This window comes from Solea solea, chromosome 19, assembly GCF_958295425.1.
Source record: "Solea solea chromosome 19, fSolSol10.1, whole genome shotgun sequence".
Taxonomy (NCBI): domain Eukaryota; kingdom Metazoa; phylum Chordata; class Actinopteri; order Pleuronectiformes; family Soleidae; genus Solea; species Solea solea.
In genome coordinates this window covers 5,272,635-5,294,214 of record NC_081152.1, presented here as the reverse complement: position 1 = coordinate 5,294,214, position 21,580 = coordinate 5,272,635, and the positions used below count along the sequence as shown (strand labels likewise).

Here is a 21,580-nt window from a genome sequence, read left to right as displayed (position 1 = left end):
GCAGATAAATGGAAAGTGTTTACATCCTTTCTGGTAATGTGAAGGTCACTATTGTTCCCTGATGCCCTTTTGAAAGGGAGCGATGCGTTTGTCGCATTCTGCGATCTCGCCATCAGACGTCACAAATCCTTACACACCGGATCTTTAACAAAGAATATAGAGGGCCTTGGTTCAAACCGCTCCCTCTCACTCTGACATGCCGTGCTCTTTTGTTTTTTAAAAATACGTTCCCTTGTTTTATATTTTATTTTACTCAGGAGTTTGTATGTTCTCCCCGTGTGTGCGTGGGTTTTCTCCGGGATCTCTGGTTTCCTCCCAAAAACATGCAGATTTGGGGATTAGGTCAATTGAACACTTTAAATTGACTGTGAGTGTGCGAGTGAACAGTTGTCTGTCTCTATGTGTCCCTGTGATGGACTGGCCACCTGTCCATTGTGTACCCCGCCTTTCGCCTTATGTCAGCTGAGATTGGCACCAGCGCCTGCTGCAACAATCATGTGGAGGATAAAGCGGTAGAAGACGAGTGAGGGAGTGAATTCATACAATTAAATGTACTTTGTCAGGTTGAAATATTTTACAGCAGGTGCGACTACATGATGGTTGGCCTCTTTACACAATCTATGGATGGTTCGTGGCCATCATCATGTCAGCATGAACCCACAGAGATGCAAGAAGGCCAAACTGCATCTGTGGTTTCACTACAGACAAGATAATTGCTGGGTGTCAGATGATCTATTCGTTAGGCTTATCTAACTTGATACTGTAGAAATAAAGGCAAATCAGGGGTGGTGTCATCAGTGGCACTGTGGCTGCTCTATATGCAAATGTACTGTTCGCTTCTGCCAAAGAGGGATGCTTCACTGTCATATAGTTTGATGTCTCAAGTCCAAGCCAGAGCCAGTGAGTGATCGCCAATAAAAACATGTATACAAGAACACGGGTGGTAACTTGACACAGCTACGTAACATTTCTATCACACAATATACTGTGGACATCATAATGGAACTGATCAGGGCGATAGTGCACCGCCCTCCTTAGGCCACACGAAAAAAGAGAGAAAAAATTGTTTATTTTTCCGGTCTAAGTCTTAATATTATTATTCAGTCAGCAGCCTGAATATCACTGTGACATTCAGAAGCCTGAGTGTTGATTAAAAATCACATTACAATTCATTTCAATGGGCTCCAATCATACGCACTGATGCATCACTGAGACCTATCACGGTTGATATGACATGGCCTGAAGCCCGTGGAAACGGAAATGCCTCTGCTCGCTTCTATGTAAGATGTGCTAACTTTACCAGTGCTTAATTGCCGGTTTCATAATGAAAGAAGCACCAAACACGTTTCTCTCTGTTGGCAAAGATCAAATCATGTTGTTTATTTTGGTAATTTAATCAGTCGCGTGAAACTTTGGGTGTTTGTGTGTCGGGCACACAATCACATCTCTATACAGGTGGTAGAGCTGAGTCATTTGCATATTACAGTGTACATGCTATGAGTTTTTGTTAGATATTCTTCACATTTCATTCGTCTTTTAAACACATACTAGGGCATGCATGGGTATGAACAGTTAACAGTGAAAAATAACTGATGTTACAGAACGTTTTTGAAACGGCACCATTTATCGTGCCCGTGCTCGTTTCCTCACCCAGGCATCGTAACCACATGGAAAAGGTTCTCACACTCCAGTGCAACCGTGGAAGGGTCATCAATAACTGTGGAAATAAAACCGTACAAGGTTTTAATGCATCCTATTTATGCAAACCACAGAAAATATTAACATTCATACATTCTGTGCATATATTTTCGTGTGTTTAAATGTTTGAAAGTTATGTTTCAAATCAAATGACTTATGTAAACAATATCTAGTGACGCATTTGCGGGACCTTTGAGTCAAAATCCTGGATGGTTCATGGTAGCATGTGACAAAGTAAGAGAGACCTCTGTGAAGAAGCCGTAGACCAGAGTTGGAGAGTTTTATTGTGCTCAGTTTTTCTTGTTAGGACAATGCATTCATTTCTGGTCATTTGCACAGCCTAACCAAAACAGTATCCCTAACCTTTATCATAACCACTTGATTTCCACCTACGTAAGAGTTGGTGATATGCAACAAATGGAGGACTCGTTCATAACTCTCTGCACATTCTATCCCTCTCTCTGCTATTTCCTCATTCTTCCTTTTTTAGTTCATGCATCGATTTGAAGTCCCTGTTTTTACATCACTAGCTTCCACTTTAAAATGCAAAATAGACATCAACAATGCTCTCTCTTAAAGTGACTGCATATGGCAGAAAATGTAAATGTATGGATGCTAATGTACAGACAGCTATACAGGGACAATTTCATCAGCCGTGTGAAATTAATTGGACGCACTGGAACACACACACACACCATTCCAGGCCATAACAACGGCAACACTTCATGTGTCCGTCAGAAAAACAGCTCACACTGACACATTGCCAATTTCTTATCAAAGCCTTTCTTGGTATGAGGATATGGGCCCAAACAACCTGAACATGTTCAAACCATTTCCCCGATCGTGTACGACATGACACTTTTTTTCACCTACCACTGGGGAAAGATTTGCACATTTAGTTTGCGAGGTGACAAAAACTTATGACAAAAACAATAAACCACCTTGATAAGACTTTATTCTTGAGTTATCAATGATCCTCAATTATTCATTGATAAAGTAGTTATGTGGCATCACAGGGCTGCTTAAACATTTAAAACATTCTCATCAACAAATAAATACCCAATATATAAAAAAAAATGCTGTCAGTACGTATATCATCTCTCTACTTGCCATGACGCAAACAATGGAGCACTGATGTGTCTAATTCTTGAATTCTTGAGTTTGAAAATTAGCGGTGACTCATCTGCTTTTTGGTTCAGTCATGGGACAATGGAGGAGGGTGGAGCATCAGTGGAAAAACACTAAACCCAATGGACAATACCAGCAGATAAAGAGACTGTTGACGTCATACAATGAGATTGTTGAGATCACAACAAAAATCACAACCTAAAAAAATGGTGTTTACCCCTCGCTGTGCACTCAAGCATGTTTAGAAGAAGACAACGCCAGAGCTTGCTAAAAATTCAACGAGACAGTTGCAGTAACGTTACGACAGAAAAGGTGCCAACAACAGGTGCAATTGAAAGACGTTTTTTGGGAAAGCTACTGCCAAGAAAAAGGCTGATGAAGAGCGATTCCAAGACCAGAGTGCACGGTGGAGACAAATGAAAGCCCAGATAGGGCTGCAAAGTCATGCCGGCCCTGTTTCTACTCGACAGGTGGGTTAACTTTATGTCAACTAATCTTCTCAGAATAATCTCTTAATGAATGCAGATGCTGCTGCGTTCATATGGAGGATTATGGTGACCTGACACACAGACTTGAGCGTTGGCTTTGTTTACCTGATACAGTTTTATGGTGTGACTTACACTGTACCTATCAGATCATAACATTTTGTGCCAGAGAGATACATATTTGGCCACGGGTTGTTTTGACAACGCATTTAATCACATAATATACTGGTGTGGTAGTTTCAGTGTTAGGTGGATGATACTTGGATTATTTTCAAATAAGGCTCAATGAAACCTCTGATCTGTCTGTCTGTTCAGGTTATTTTTACCAGTGTTTACTGACACTAACATGTGTAGAAAATGCATTCATTAATGAGGTGCAACCAGAGAAACACCTACAAAAAATGCAGTGGTTAAAAGAGAAAGCAACACATTACATTAGTTTGCACATCACAATAATGTTCATAAATGCTTGAGGTATTTGTTGACTATTGATATATATATATATATATATCCATCCAAAGTGGGACAACAATCAGTCACCGTCTCTATATGGATGATTTCAAGTGTGTCAGCGGCTCACTGATGCACCTCACCAGGGTCTGAAGTGAAGATATTGTACTGAGGAAGTGGAACTACTGGAAGGCAACATAGCAGATGTTCATGACAGGGAACCATGAAGAGGCTGCAAGGAGAGCTGCCACAACCAAGTACCTACAATGAGTAAGACAGGTCCTCAAGAGTCAGCTGAATGGTCAGAACAAGATCCAACCCATCAAAACCTATGCCCTGCCAGTAATAAGATACCCTGCAGGCAAAACTGCCTGCCAAAGGAAGAGATAGAGGCCACTGACATCAAGACAAGGAAGCTCCTCACCATGCATGGAGGGTTTCACCTAACAGTATGTCCAGCACACTGAGGTTGTACAAGCGGAAGGAAGGAGGCCGAAGCCTAGCGAGTGTCAACGCCACTATCCAGGATGAAACGACTAACAGCGAAGAATAGATCAGGAAGATGGCCCTCAATGACAACCTGCTAATGCATGCCAGAGAGTACTAAGTAATAATAAATAATAAGACATAATGGTTGTTAATAAGCAGCAGAAGAGGGCAAAGTGATAGATGTGACAATCCCAAGTGACAGCAACCTTAAGAAGAAGGTAAACGAGAAGATTGAGAAATATCAAGGGCTGAGAGAGAAGAACATGTGGGGGAGTGGGGGAGTAAAGGCAACTGTGGTCCCAGTGGTGATAGGAACAATAGGAGCTGAACATCCAAACTGGGAGAGTGGCTCCACCAGATTCCAGGAACAACAACTTTTTTTGTTTATTCACGTATAAAAGACATAAAAGCTCACACAAGGCAATAAAATACATCTAAAAAAGTAACAACTAAAGACATAAAACATGGGTAAAAGTAATAGCCATAGAATAATGCACAATAAAAAAATAAAAAAATCAACAACAAAGGCCAATAAAAAAAGAGATGATTTTTATGAAAGAAATTTAAAAACAAAAGGAAAGAGGCCTGTCTAATGTGCAAAGACAGATCATTCCACTGTTCAGGGGCCACAACAGCTAACCAGCTGACCTGAGTGAGCAGGAAGGTTTGTGGAGGTATAGCAGCTCAGAGAGATGGGGCAGGACAAGGCCATTATGGGATTAAAATTTAAAAACAAATCCTAAAATGTATGGGCAGCTAGTGGAGTGAAGGTAAAATGGGGAAATGTGCACATATTTACGCGTGCCAGTTAAAAAACACCTACTGCAAGGTGTGGATTACTGTTTCAAAGTGCGGCTTTATTTTGGCCAGCTTCCTCAAGTGAAGGAAATTTGATCTTACGACAGTCCCAGTCCAACATTAAGGTCAGAGTCCTGATATAGGGCCAAGTGGGAGCAGATAGAGAGAGAAGAGAAGAGGGCCTAAAACTGAGCCCTGAGGGACTAATATTAATCAGTTAGCTAATTAAAAGGCTAATTTCTATAATATTTTTTAATAAGCATCATCATTATATATCATTATATTAATAATAAGTAGAAGGAAAATAACTACCAACCTACTGCCACTATGATATATGCATAAAGACACATTTGTGACTGCCAGCAATGCACACGCACAACAAAGCATCTAAAGTTGTACAAAGACACCATTGTAAAAGCTGGAGACAGACTTCTTCAGTTTGTTACTTCACATATATCAACTATCAACCTAACCTGTTCTCCAGGACATCTTTGGACCAACCTCTGGCCTTTCTTTGTACACAAACCACCGCAATCCTGACAAATATCTGTGGCATTTGACAACACGTTATATAAAGCACTGACTTAAACTTGTATAACTTCAGTGTTTGCCAGAAGTCAAATTATCCGTTGCTGTTTGATGACATGGCCCACGTTATATAAATGGACTATTATGAGTGAATCATGCAGTATTTACCTTACCTAGCTTTGACCTCATCCATTTAGATTATGTCGTTGATGACCTCAATAGGTGTATATAAGAACAGTCTGTGACTGATGTCACTGTTCGTTATCGCTCTTTCCATGATCATGAAGGAACTGGCAGAACAGGAACTTCTGACTAAATATATAATTACAGTTTAATTGTAAAAAACCAGACTGACCCCAAAGATGAACATGATGACAAAACCTCCTGGGGTAATTGTTAGGGCGGTAATTGTGCATTAATTAGTTCTTCACACTTTGGACGTCAAAAAGTTCATCTCAATTAGAACGATTAGGCACATTTTCCCCTATTAAAATGAATTGAAAACATCTTCAAAGGCACACACTTTCAGCTTGTTATTAGTTCCACATACATAAACATAGAAAATTCAAATTGTCCAGCTTAATTCATTCATTCAGAATTTTGCAATATTAAATTAAATAAAATGAGGGAATTTTCAGCCTGTGTATCAAATGGGAGGTTGAGAGCGAGAGTGGATGAGGTTGTTCAACTCTTTAAATCACAAATGTCACTCCTCATACATGATTTTTCACATTTCACCAAAGCAGAGTGACTTACAGAATTTGAGCTGCGACTCTCTAAGTGAGAGGAGAACCATCCAGCTTCTCCATGCCATTTCTGACTTTATCTTCATAAAACCAGTCTCAGCAATGAGAACCACAGTCTTTGCTTCACAATGAGTAGCTTCAACAGGTGGTGCCCTCTGTGTACTTGTAATGGACCTGCTCTGTGTCTCACAAGGTAAAGCAACCACTAAGTGCAGGTGCTACACAGCTGATTCAAATCATCTGATTAGACACAGGTGAACACACGCACACACACACACACACGGTGACAGCAAATATTCAGTTCATTTAGAACGTCACTGATTGTGTGTCACTCCCTCTTCCCTCTAATATCTCCTCCTCCGTTTATGCTGTTCACTTTCTCGGTTGTATTTGACTTCACGGTTGTATAAGACAACGAGGGAGAGTAAGTAGCCATCCCTGTCATCATGAATGTCAGGACTATTCAATTCCAAACTCAATTGGTCCACGTTTTCAAACCAAGAAATTGCATTTTATGCAGCCAGTAAGCAGCGGGTGACGACAAGTTTAAAAAGTACATCAAAAAGTGCATTAAAAATATAATAGAACTAGCAATAAAATGATTTTGGTCATACCTGTCCTTCGCACACCGCAAAAAGTGCACATAATAAATGTGTTTTGTCATCTCACGTGAAACGTAAAGTGCATGAAATCAAAAAGGTGCACAATATTAGCATTTGTTTATCTTTGAAAGAAGTTCCTATACGACCCACGGACATCTCAAAGTGTCTTTATGAGAATACAAAAGAACTAACACTGCTATCAAACCTATTAAACTACAGTAGGAATGTATGTAGGAGACAGGGAAAAGTGTTTCTCTAATTATTTCTCAGTGTTTCTGGTAGAACCACAGGCTGGGCCAGTATGAAGTTGGTTATGGGCCGCATGTGGCACGCATTTAATAGACTGGATGTATGTTATGATAAGCATTATACTGCCAAATGTATGCAAAGGTAAAAAATACAAAAGGTAAAAGAAATGCACTTTGTCAGAGACAGAACACCTACCTTTCTTTGTAGTAGGAAGAGAGTAAAGTGCGGATCTCTACAGATAAATCCGGAACCACAAGACCGTCTCTGGTCGAAGGAGTAACTTCAAAAAAGTAGAGATAGAAAATAGACAAATGGAAACGAGACTTTAATCACAACAATCTAATTCTTTCAATATCACATTACGGATCTACACTGGAGGATTAAGCCCACATTGAATTGAATTGAAATGTACGAGATTAAAGTCGTAAATTTATGGGAATAAAGTCGTAAATTTGCGAGAATAAAGTCATAATATTCTAACCTGTTGTTTTAGAAGAGGAGGGTTTTGTGAAATTGTACTTTAGAATAGGTTTCACAACCAAGGAGATATAAGAATCAGGACTTTAAAAAGTATGCATTTTCCACAGAAAGAACCAGGTAGACTGGGAGGAAATCGCCTATTGCTCTCCTCTTCTAAAACAACCGGTTAGAATATTACGACTTTAATATTTAATAATTAAGACTTTATTTTAATGCCTTTAATCTCGTAAATTAAGACTTTATTCTCAGTCTGCAAAAAAAAATGTTCTCAATGTGGCCCTAATACTTCCTCATACTGATCAAATATTTGTTTAAAAAAATCCCTTAGTTATTTTAATCTCAGCATTAACAATTAGGGATTTCCAGTAAGGATTTCTACTTACTTCCTGGTATGGTTTCTTTGTTTCTTTTGTTTCTTTTGTTTTGTTTGTTGTTTTATTTTGGAATACACTTTTTGAACACCTCCACAGGTGGGGGGGTAAATCTATATCAGTCTGTACACAGAATGATTGACATGTTATTGCATAGACGTGTTCACGTCAATAGTGTCGTGAATAGGTCATTGTTGGGAAGTTTTATTTATCTCCACTAGATCTTGTGATTTGCTCAAACCCGTCTGTCTACTTGCGTGCCAGACATCACTGCAGCTTCATGCAGATGCAGACAAAGCCGGCACAAATGAGGCATCACATTTCATGTGCCATCACTTTTTAGAGTGACAGATATTAAAGTGGAACTTGATCAGGTTTTTTGATACATTCATCATTCGTCTCTTTGAAATAGCTTTAAATATATTTGTTTTTGTTTCAGGGAAAGGTTCATTGCCTGTAATGTTTTATTTTATTACAACAGATCACATGACTGCGCATGAATGGGGTCACTCATAGTGGCACATCCACAGAAAAGCAATCAACTCTGTAATCCCCCATAACTGTTTGTTGTTCAAGTTTGTATCCACGGTAGCCATTCATTTTAATTTAAGAGCCCAAAAAGCCAACTAATCTGCTCAATCTCATATTTATTTATGTAATTAATTATTTAGTGTACAGCTGTGGGTCAACACCTCCTCACCAGGCAACCAGAAGTTCAATCCCTGTCACCTATAATCCACATGTTGATGTTGAGCGAGACGCACTCGCCTGACACATCACATCACACCACTGAACATATGGGATCATTTGAGAAGGTTGCATCACGTCTCTCTTGTAAAGAAAGAAGGACAAATTTTAAGTATAAATACAAGACTTCACCTCAGTTGGGTAGCCAGCAGAGCAAAGTTGTATATCAGTGCAATATCCTAGACGCCATATTGTACATATTTCAGGTTAAAACACTGTTGACATTGGACGCAGTATTGTGTTTCTATTAGTTCTCATATTACAGTTTTTGTTTATTATGTTTAGTCATATTATGTATTATTTTTACTATTGCGCTGCTGCATATTTCCCCATTGTGTGACTGATAAATGATGATCTTATCGCAATGATCTGTACTACGTTCAGTTTGGCTCTGTTGCTAGGTGACAGCAGGCCAACAGGCAAATCCCCAGTGCATCTCATTTCGATTCAGCCTTGGCGGTCTGTGGGACCAATGCTCAGACCCGCCTTCGTCGGTCCATCAGCAGAACCGGCCCCATGAACTAAGACACTACTAAATGTAGCCCAGCAAAACCCCTGGTGATGTTCCCATCACTGGGACAAGTGGTTTCCCTGTGAGGATGTGATTCAGGTGTCACTCTGCTGCATGGTGTTACACTCTTACCTATTTCATGGTATAGCGATCCCTGCTTCACTGCTGTGCATTTCCTGGGGCTCGGCATTTCAATCTTCATCAGGTGGTGACAACACTGCTTCCACTGGCCTGCAACAAACCGTATGAGAGGGGATTTCAAAGATTTCAAAACTTTTATACAGAAAATAAAGCTTTGTTTCAGTTTACAAACCAGACTACAAAACACAGATTAAGCCCAGTCTTTGTGTTTCTCAGTATAGTGGTGATCAGATCCCATGTCACCCAGCCACATTCCCCACACTTGCACACTGTTATAACAAAGAGATTTGTTGTACTTTAAGACATCGTTCTGGTCTGCTACCAACAACCAGGGCGTAAATAAAGTGAGACAGGTGAAATCAGATTGACTAAAAACACAAAGCACCGCCCAGGAGAGGTTTTAGAAGTGATATCTACTGCTCCAAAAACCCCAGTGATTTAACGGTGAGGGGATAAATGCTTTTTGCCACTCCCCCACTTCTGTGCTGCTGCTGTATACACACAAATGCTCCCTAAAGTTGCGACTGTAGGTTGTCTTTTGCTTCTTCGGAGTGAAAATGTATTGAATGGTCAGCAGGGGGCAATTATTTCTCACTGGATTTATGTCAGTAAACATTTTTCTATTGTTAGTGTTTAGGTTTTTTTCCAATAAAACACGATCATGTCATTCATTTCTAGCTGACTTAGGACGAAAGGTGGGGTACAACCTGGACAGGTCGCCGATCTACACTCATACTCACACCTATGGTCAATTTAGAGTTACCCTCTCATTGTATGTTTTTGGACTGTGGGAGGAAACTGGATGACCCAGAGAAAAGCCTCTTACACACAAGGAGAACATGCAAACTCTATACAGGAATTAATTCTTAATATTATGTAGCATAATATTACCTCCCCTTTGTTCATTAAGTTTAGACATGAGCAAAATAATACAAACAACACCAAAAGTTACACACTACAGCTGAACATTGCTTACATAACACATTATGTGCCAGAGTTTTGAAAGCTAATAGTATCTCAAAATTGGCAAGCCTGCAATTCTGTGTCTAAACTGATACTGATGGTGTCACACCTGTCACCACATGCCTGTCTGAATGTTTTTACATGCTCATTATTGGCTTAATTATTTACTTGTGTTGTGTTCTGTCAGCGCCAGAACAATTTTTTTTAATTATGTGTGGTCGTTTTGCCGTTCCTGCTTTGTTTTGGTTCCTCTCCTGTTCCCCACTCCCTGTGTAAATATAGCCCTGCTTCCAGATTGTCTTTGTTACCTTTGTGTGTATTGTTCTCTCAGGTGTGTGTCAGCTAGCACTTGCCTGTTGATGCACAACCTGGTTTGTATATTGATTTTTAGATTTTTGCCCTGACGTAGCCTGTAAAATCTATAACCTATCAGGGCTAAAGTCCCATGCACCGCAGGAATTAAAATAAAATAAAAACTGCAACGTAAGGACTAGGACTGAGGTATGTAGAATAACATAAGACTAAAAGTAGCAGGAATGATCTAACGCACATTTTCAAATGTCAATGTGCATTCGTGAATGCCAGAGAAATGTTAGTAACATCGTTTCTACTCATTGTTTTGTCTCTAAAATAAAAGCACACGTGCACAGACACGATTCGAAAGTTCACAGATATATAAGTATGCCCCAGCTCTCAACTATTATGTGATTAATAAGATATTTTTAGATATAGAGACACACTCCCAGTGCAGGGACAAAAAGGTGCGTCTCTGTCAGACGTGCAAAATGTCTGTTGTCTCTTTCTTTCTCTCACTCACTCAGTTGGGAAGGTTTGCGAGAAGATGTTCACAAAACTTTAAGGTTGCCTTAATCATTTCTGTGAAAGAAGAAAGAAAGAAAGTCAACATTTCCTCTCGTAAATCCGAGACAAAGGCTTGGTATGAGCTGTTATTATTTATGGTTTTAGGTGTGTTCGATAACAGCTAATTACCGAACAGGCTTCGATTCATTCATGACGTGTGTAACAGCACAAAAACATCTGACATTATGTCAAAATGAATTACCTTTATGACCATGAAGGCAAAATAACCCAAAACTGTAGGGACTCTATGAGCTTATGACAAACCGGCTGCACGACACAACACAACCAACCATGTGGTATTGTTGACTGCATTCAAATATGAACACATAATTCTGCCATAATAACAGAAAATCTTCTATCTCAGCACGTCCCTCACCCTTTTCTAATGGTACCGGAGGTAAAACTTTGATTTTGCATGTCACAGCTGAATGTCCCTCACCTCACCTCACCCCTCCCTTCCTCAAAATTCACAAAGATGCTTACTTTGTCCATTGTCGTACTGACATAGCTCCTGGTGTAAATATTAAAAGCTTATATCTGGGGTAATGAAAAACAACAATCCATACAAACTGGCGATTGTACACCTTTAAAATAAAGTGTAATTATAATAATTAATTGAAACTACATTTTAGACAATGGACCTTTATATATTCTTAAGAGTCATACCTGTCATCGGTGGTTGATACACTTGACTCATTTCTGCGTGCCAGTCGGGTGATACAGGGCGATGGAATGTAGGACAATTATAAAAGGGTACGTAATCAAACATAGCTCAGCGGTGTAACGACTCGAACATTACTATACAATTATTTAAAGGGCGGACAATGAGTTCAAGACAAATAAAGAAACTTTCAAGAATTAGAGCGGTTGAACAACTCGACACAACCAAACAGAGACTTCACTTGGTTGTGTCTCTCTTCTTCTTCTTCTTCTTTGTGTGTGTGTGTGTGTGTCAATTCAGACTCCACTCCTCAGAAAAAAATGTAGCTTGTGTGGATGCTACTACGTTTGTCATGACTTATGATGACATGTTGCATAGACACTGGCTAGATGTCTTTTAATCTGGTTTGGTAACATTTGATGGCTATTCCGTGAGGAGGCATATAAAAAAGGTTTTAATACGCGCTGATTCGGTCTGATTGTTGTTTTGTTTTAAGTATGTGGGATTAGGGGGATACATGGCGGGAAATGTTTGGGAAACATTGGTTTACATCGTTTGATTAATAGAGGATTTTTCCGACCTTGTTTACCTTGTATACTTTGATTAAATGGTATAATTTCTGAGTATTACAGATGAGAATAAAATAAAAATCTCTGGGGAGCTTTACTAGTTCAAATCTGAAAGAAAGTTAAATAGGTCCAACCTAACGATTCCTTTGTGTTTAAAATGTGTGTACTGTGCTTTTAAATAATGTGCTATTTTTTTCTGTTTCAATTTATTCTATTATTATGACAAATATCTCATGAGTAAAGTCCATCCATCTTCTACCATTTTATCGTCCACATGAGGTTGGCGGGATCGTACACTATCACAGGGCCACATACAGAGACCAACAACCATCCACTCTCAGACCTACGGTCAATTAATCAGAGGTGTCAAACTCAAAGTACCTGGGGGCCAATGAGCATCTAGTCTGGTCAAGAGGGGGCCGGCCTAGATAAAAAAAAAAACTTAGGGGGAAAAACAACTGTTCAGTAGTGTGTGGGCAATACAAGCTTAAAATTATTACACAATATTCCATCATGATATCACAATAAAGATTTTTGTGATGACATTTCACAGAATAACAAGTAAAAGTGCTTGTTTTGATATGGAATGCTGTATATCTGTATATCTCACAGTCACGACATATTTGTGATGCAAAATAAATCGAAAATCAAGCAAATAAAAATGTGGACAACTGTAAATTAAAACACCAAAAAAGCTTATATATGTAATTACATGTTGAGCTTTAGTATTTTATTCTGTCTATAGTCTATCACCTCACGCTGTGTTTAAAGGAAGATTGTGGGCCATGTTTTCATAGTAAGATGAAAGGCGGGCCGCATGTAATCGATTGGGGGGAGGCCACATGTGGCCCATGGGCCGCCAGTTTGACACCTCTGATTTAGAGCGTCCAATTTCCCTAATTACCCATATTGCATGTTTTTGGACCGTGGGAGGAAGCCGGAGAATCCGGAGAAAACCCACACACACACGGGGAGAACATGCAAACTCCATGCAGCAAAGGCAAGAGTGTTAACCATAACTACACCAAGTGATATGCTTTTTTAAATGTAATTATTCTATAGAACTTTGGCCATTTTGTGACAAGATTTGTCATAATTTTCCAGTGGATACAAAAAAGTAATACCTGGCCAATTCACTGTTGTAGACTTTGAAAAAGAACAACTGCCACATCGCCTCATGATGATGCATGGACACGACCTACTGGTATGAATGTATGTACCTGTTTCTATATGTGTGTGGGTGTAAAGGACTCAAACGTCACCAGTTAACTTTTTAAAAATTGCTACAGTGACTGAACGGTCAGTCCATCATAGGACGAGTCCGCACAAAGCAGAGATTATGCTGTCGTTACGATGTTATTATCATCAGAGTTTGAAGAACAGCTCCTGTTGACTTTGTTTGGAACTGATATAACTCTGCTGCATCACAGAACGCCGCATGTCTTTAGTTTGACAGCTCAGGGTTTCAGGGTACTGCAACATAATACACACTGTGACACAAAGGGAACTGCTGGTGTTTATCGTGTTAATACCACACGACTGTGTGTCAGCGTGCGCATGACGGGCAAACAGAAAGACAAACTGACTGACAAACCTAATCTCCTAAAAGTTACGTTCCCACACAATTAAACTGCAGTGCCATTTGTGAGGAGCGTATTTTCTGTTCTGTTTTTTTTACACCTCACCAGTAGTGAGACACGTACAGTATCTAAGGGAAAACTGTCACGCTGAGGTACAAGGGACAGTGGTGGCATTGTGAGACATTGGACAAGTAGACTTGATGAGTAAGAGTAAGAGTATGCAGGGAATCCTGGTATGTGTGTTTTTACGTGCTAAGCTGTGTGTTTTTATGCATGGCAAACATTTGTGTGGTTTAATTAGATAAGACAAGTGTGTGGTAGTGGATGCACGGTGGATGAAGAGGATGAAACAGTTGACGAGAGAGAACAAAAAGGAGATGATTCCATCGGCGTCTAGTGGTAAATGATGTCATTTATCATAGTCAGGGATCGACACGTGGATAGCTTTGGGTTCACAGTGGGTCAGTGTGTGCCTTTTTAAGCGTATATTCCAAAACAGAGCCACAACAATTCAAAATGAAAGCTAAATGGGAATCACAATTACATGTTCCGAGTAATGTGAAACCGACGTATTAACTCGAGAATTAAAAAGGTGGTAGTTGTTTGGCGTGTACACCCTCTACTTATCAAAAAATATTCAAATTATTTTAATTAGTGGTGGCTCCAAAATAAAAAAAAAACCTCCTTAGCTCAAGGCTTAAACTCATCCATGGTTTGACAGAAGGAAAATAAGCTTTGAATAAATCACATAGAAACTTCTAACCTGTCCTTAAGTCGTCTAATCAGGTTGATACAGGACTCTAAATAATAATAGTACTCTGTGTTTCATCAACAACATACAACAACAGGAACAGCCAGTCATTCCAGCCTCACTTATGTTATAGATGTGCTGCCAGAGGGCCTCAATCCAGCGCTGTGCCTCCTCAGGTAGGGGCGGGATCAGTGTGTACGACGCATCCTCTCGCAGACACTGTGCAGCGATGAGTATTCTCTGCAAACGGACAGCATCACCCTCCAAAGCACAGACGACAGTGTCCTGACGGAGGAAAACAAAGACATGTGCGAAGTATAAGTAAAGTCATGATCATCATAATAATCGTGATAATAAATACAGGTGAGAGGGTCATCCTATAGACTGACAGGGAAGTGGCCGTGTTTGTATCGGTAATCTGCACACGTACATGTCAGGTCATGTGATTAAGTGCGCCACAAGTTCCAAGCATGCTTCGAGGAAGTCGCTGCCAATGCTGTGTTCTCCACTGAAATGAGGCTTGAAAAAAAACTTGTATCATAAGCATGTCATGATGCAACTCTGACAAGCTGAACGCACAAATACGTGATATTGTGGCCTGATGTGGTGAGGGATTAGGTTTTGTCTTTGTGACGACATGTTTAACATGGTGGGGACATATTTAAGCCATAAAAAACAAGTTTGTGTATGTCTATGTCTTGTTTTAAGTGAAGCACTTTTTCTTACAATGTATGTGTATGAAAAGTGCCACACAAACAAAGTTTAATTTCATCCGTGACAATGTGATTGTATGTGTTGTGTGCTTCAAAGCCTTCATACAGAAAGTCATTATTTATTATACCTGATTTTAATACTGTATAATATAATAAAGTATAATATTTTTTGCAGCACAACAACGGAAAGTGTCGTTAAGTGCCAACATACTTATAATAATAATGCATTTTATTTATAGGCGCCTTTCAGGACTCTCAAGGTCACCTTACAAAAAATAATAATAATTACAGAAAGACAACAATAAAACATTTTCAAAAAACATTTTGACCACACATAATAATAAAACAATTTAAATAAAAACAATAAAAAATACAGAATGAAAGTCAAAACAGTAACAATAAAATCAGATGAATTATGAGGGGTAAGCCACTGTATCTGCATCATTGATTTATTGTGTATTAAGTTTCATGTTCCAGCATTGTTGTCTCATTTAGTTTGGGGGTTACGTCACTCTCTCATACTTTAAAGTCAAAGTGTAGAGATGAATCGGATTCAAAGTGCACGAACACGATTCCAATCTTCAGCTGCACACATTTACACCAGCTCACAAGCACACCCTTGTGGCCATGGTATGTTATTGCAATCAACATGAATAAAAACAACAACAAATGCATCCATCTCATTAACTATGAGGCACTGTGTGCTCACGACTGACCTTTTTGATGGGGATTACAAGTACAGGCGCGTCCTCGGACTCCAGGTCTTCTTGACTCTTATAGCAGAGAAGACTTTGCCCCCTGAGGACGCCGTGGACATTCTCCCAGCAATTAAGGTTCTCCTCCAGCTGAAGGGGAGCAAGGATGGAAGTGACTCATTAGGGTGAGGGGGAAACGTCACACGGAAGGGAGAAACGTATACTGGATGAAAATCTAGTCACCTGGACCGTGAGTTGACCACTTAGGACCGGGTGAGTCAGGCACAGAGGCTGAGCAACCAAGCGACAACATATATTTCCATACAAAGGCAACCAGAATGGACTGTCCTCTGGGAAAGAAAAAAGAGCGGGGATTCAGGGGGAGGAGAGGAGAGGAGAGGAGAGGAGAGGAGAGGAGAGGAGAGGAGAGGAGAGGAGAGGATTTGTTACTCACCCGCTGTTGCCAATGATAAATCATGTGTCTTGAAACTTTCCTGTACATGCTCAATTCTCAGTGTCGTGTGAGCCAGCAGGTTATATTTTGACCCCCTTCAGACAGAAAATCATAAAGGCAAAATCAATGTTCCCTTCCTTTGAATGAAGGTCAGTGCCTTTATTGTGTGACTCAGATTGAATTGTCATCCTCACAGTGTTGACACAACAGGTGGGGACACATTTCCAGAACCCGCGTCTTCTCCACTGGACACGGATCCACAAACAGCCGCAGACTCAAAGGCAGCACGGATCTTTTTCCCAGAGGAGCATCCCTGGTAGCCTCCCAGACGACTCGCTCTCCTGGTTCCCACGGTCACCGGGGAGAAGTCCTCAACCACACAACTGCTGTACAGCTCCACACGAAGCTCAAAGCCTGGCTCTACCTCACTGCTGCTCACAGACACACAAAACACAATTAGAAAAGACAAAAGGTGAAACTCTGAACTGCTCGCAGTGTCTTTGACGTACAATATGAACGTGTCTTCAAAGCAGACGTCGGTTAAAGTCCTGTCCACCATCACCAGATCTGTGTCATAGATCTCTGTGCCACAGTGAAGCAGGCAGAACACGGCACAGCGCTGCAGCTCTGCAAGCAACAATAACAGAGTCAGTCATCATAATTAGAGTCATTTATGGAAGTCAGGGTGCAGATAACCGACTTTGTATGAGCATTCGTGTGATCTGGCAAAATATTCTTTACATTATAGTGAGATTAAAAAGATGTCATTCGGATCCACTAGTTGTATTTTCGTAGACTGGTTTACAAAGACATGTGAAACATCAGTTGCATTGGTCATAACTTACCACCTTTGTTTTTGAAATACTCCGAGTCCTTCCACATGAGCGGGATTCGTAGATCTACAGAGTGCAAATTGTATTTAGGAGAGAAGAAAGCCAGTTTTCCTACTTTAACAATTTTAATTAATGTTAATATTATTGGGGTTATAATATTTATAATGGTTGACTAATATGTAAGGAATGATTAACAATCTGTTAACCATAAAATATAGTATACATTCTAACATACCACACATAGTATGGCAATTAAAGTATACAAATAATATACTATGATGACAATTATTAACCTAAACAAACAGTATATAATACTGTATACTACAGTTAGCAATAATAACATATTTTGGCTTCACCCTTTAGGGGGCGCCATAGCGGGTAATCTGCCTCAATCTCACCCCATCCCAATAATAGTGATAATAAACTGCTAATAGTTATTATAATTTATAATAAATCATGATAAATACTACATACTTTATCATGATTTAAGAGTTTCAAATCAGGCAAAATCGATTGATACTGATTATTATTGATTATCACAATAAATAGAACAGATAGTGAAAGAGTGAGTTTTGTTCCTGAGTGAAAGTTGGGGGGAGGGGAGTATTTAATTGCAGTTTGTAATATCAGAAACAAAAACATTAATAGAAATTAGGTGTTTGCAAAAATGCATACTTCTTTGATATACTATATTGTAATTGAACTAATTCTGATTCTATGTGTTTATGTGTCTTCATTAAATGATGATTAGAAGTTGTGTCTACCTGAAAGGGCGACTTTCCCCACACATGGCACCATATCTTCAGATGAGCTGCAGAAACAGACAGAAATCATTTATCAGTGACAGTGAGATGGAGTTACAGCTGTAATACTCTGATTGCATACAAACACATGTTTAAATTCTGCTTTTGTATGCGTTATATTACATTTTGATATCTGTGTTCAACGAAGGACGTCAGGATAAAAAAAAAAGAGCTCATCTGACCTCTAGTGGCTGATGGCGGGCATAACAAGGCCCACAAACCGCCCCCTTTATATCCTCCTCCAGTTAACTAGTATCACTATCATCCCCTTACTGCTATATTCGACATCACATGGCATCTGACCTGCGTCCCACTCTCTGCAGGATCTGAGCCTTCCTCATCTTCTGGAGTTGGCTGAGCAAGGCCAGAATGCGGGCATTGCAGGTCAGCAGGCTCTTTGAGGCCTCGAGAGCCTGCTCTCTTTGGGAACAAGCTGCCAGGAGCTTACTGGCCCCTTCCTGCATCCTCACCTCCCTCTCAATCCGCTTCATCACCTCTTTGTCCTGCCCAAGAATAATTGGGGTGTGAGGGGAGAACAAAATAGTTAGTTACTTCTGCTAAACTGTTGGTAAGAATGATGTGGTTGTGGTGTAAAAGCATAAATACAATTACTTTGCTTGTAGTAAAGCCTTGGAGCCACTAGTATTGAATCAGCTGATGTGTTGGGGTTTACGACTTTGGCCCAGAGTCACATATTTCAGTGACTCTTGAATGGACTGGCATGTTTGAACACAGTGACACAGACGTGTTGTATAAAAAGAAGCCAGAACTGGCGGAGGTTACACTGAGTTAAATATGTGCGTCTCATTAATCTTTGAACACAGTCCAAGCTCTCAGAGCAGCGACGCTAAACCACAAATACACGTTCAATGTTGTCTGTGATAGAACAAACAAGAAAGACATGGAGCGATGATGAAACTGCATCTAAGTTCAACATGTTCAGTCGTTTTCCTGATAGTTTGTTCAGTAACAAGTTGCCCCTTGAGCTTTCCCATCATTCACCGGGCCAGACTGTTTTATTATGTGTTCAGTGAAGTACACTGAAGGCCAGTGCAATCCGTGTTCCCCACATTTTTATTTAAATGGCCAGATGGTTTGGTGCCTGCATCTTTAGAATTTAATTTATTCACTTTTCTAAGATTACAATCTTTCAAAACCCATTTCACAATATACATCATCGAAACAAAGGCAAATTAGTGCAGAACGTGTCTGACTATTGTATTGTGAAAAGTCAAACCGGCCAATTCCATGATAGAAAAAATGCAGCAAATGTATTGATTTTATTTTTTTTAATTATTATTTTTTGTTAATTACCATGGACATTATGCTATACTGTAGTATGCATTAAGAAGCCACATACAGTGCATGTTGAAAGTCCAGGTTTAGGGACCACGTGATTGTTGGGTAATTCAGTCACATACTTCGAGCCTAAGCCTTGTTCATGTGTTGATTATTCCATTCCTGGATAATTACATAATGTGGTTTTCTCATGAAATATGTTCAACTTTGTAATCAGATTATATAAGAGAAAAACATTATTGAAATCATTCATGTTATATGTAAATATTCCTACCATATACTGTATGCAAACAACACAAGGCTTCAGTACAAGTAATCAGAACAAAACCATCATAAAGTTCTATACTGAAACACATATTTTCACATCAATCCCGATTGCATACATGATACAAAAATAAATAAAATAAAAAATAAAAAACAATCTTCTTGAACTGACCTGTGTGTTTTCATTCATGTTCTGTCTCCACTGTTCCTCAGAGCTCTGCTCCCGTCTCCGTGCAGTGATTAAACTGACTAATCCAACAGCAGACTACAAGTGTTGAGAGTGGACCAGCAGATAGAGCAGTCAGTTACTCAACATCGAGAGATCAAAACAATCTTAAGCCTCACTATAAGAGCTTGCCGCATGAGGGATTAGACGAGTCTCAATCCTTACTGTGTTTCATTCCAGGAGCTCTAATGACATCACTGAATGATTACACATGATTGCCAGAGAATCACACGGTTTTTATTTTTCATTAATAGCAAGCACATATTGATTACAGGATACAGCATTGTTGCACTTTCAGTGACCAGGACAGAGAGGTCATTACACTCTCTGAGGTGGAATTGGATTTCATGAAGGCATGGTGCATGGTACCTAACTGTACATACAATGGAAATCCTCGTGGTGCACAAAGACATAAACAGAGGATTACAAAGCATAAGTGGTGATGTAAGCAGTAAAAGTGGTTTCAGGTGTTCATTCAAGGTCCAAAGTGCAACAACGAGGAGCTTATTGGCAGAAATTGACTTTGTATGTTTATAACCTCTTTTAAAAATAAATAAATATAAATTATATAGATATTTGTAGTGTTTGAATTTAGAAAAGGTTGCTTTGCTTTGCTGAGGCCTCACCATCATGTGCCACTATATTTATGGTATGCTTGAGAGAGGGAGGGGTGACTACAGGAGTCCTCCAGTTAAGAATTCCTAAGCACATTTTTATTTATTTATTCAGTGCGTCCTTGCTTGTGTTGATCATATTATTATCAAATTATTTAAAAAAATATTATTATAACCTGGCCTGCAGTGCAAAACATGTTTAACATAATTTAGTGTAGTAAAGGCCAGTGTTCCTGATGCTCTCTCACTGTTAATCCATGGTGTGTTTACTCACTGTCTCCATGTGACAGTTGTGACTTAAGCATATTAAACTGCCTTGTTGTCTGTATTAATTGACATTCATTTGTATATTTCTTCTACCTATATAGTTCTACATGTAGTTATGTTTATTTGTGTTATATCCATTTTATTTGTTATTCATGTATTGTTTTCTTTATTTGGCTTAATTGAACCAAACACTGACAGTCCTGATAACCTGTGGTCATTAAGGTAACTTCAGGTTTAACTTTGGTTTTCATGTTCTTCAAAGCTGCTTCACTTCCTACTGGGTTAAATCACCAAAGTCACTTAAAGACCAATCAAATCAAAGCAGTCTGCAACTGGGCCTGTTTGATTCTCATCCACAAATGTGATTGAAAGAGAGTCAATGTCACACTCTTTTGTGACTCCCTCACTGCGTTTTGATAAATGACAGTAGTTTATAGCAGAAAGTAAAGATCTCTGATACCAGTGTGTGAGAATCTCCACACATGAATAAGAATATCTGACTCTATGCATCAAATATGGTGCATGTTTGGTCTTGAATGCACAGATTAGAGCTTGACCTTAGTCCCATCTGTGGTTTTTAAGATGTTACACATGAATCGTGAGA

At 39.4% G+C, this 21,580-nt stretch overlaps 1 protein-coding gene across 2 annotated transcripts; it reads right to left on the bottom strand.

The window, feature by feature from the left end:
- Positions 1-1,155: 1,155 nt before the first annotated feature.
- Positions 1,156-20,140, bottom strand: LOC131445850 (rhotekin-like). 2 transcript variants are annotated; one of them, XM_058616554.1, is made up of 13 exons: positions 20,042-20,139; positions 18,610-18,809; positions 18,268-18,314; positions 17,516-17,569; positions 17,180-17,297; positions 16,865-17,101; positions 16,671-16,765; positions 16,460-16,566; positions 16,238-16,366; positions 14,931-15,093; positions 9,415-9,513; positions 7,369-7,453; positions 1,156-1,717 (listed from the first exon to the last, which is right to left on the bottom strand). In XM_058616554.1, exons 1-13 carry the CDS (start codon positions 20,057-20,059, stop codon positions 1,711-1,713), a joined length of 1,359 nt encoding a protein of 452 aa, XP_058472537.1. In that variant the 5' UTR covers positions 20,060-20,139; the 3' UTR covers positions 1,156-1,710. The 2 variants fall into 2 exon arrangements, with proteins under 2 accessions (XP_058472537.1, XP_058472538.1); XM_058616555.1 differs by lacking the exons at positions 1,156-1,717; positions 7,369-7,453 and adding an exon at positions 11,204-11,262 and having other exon boundaries at positions 9,423-9,513; positions 20,042-20,140.
- Positions 20,141-21,580: the final 1,440 nt, after the last annotated feature.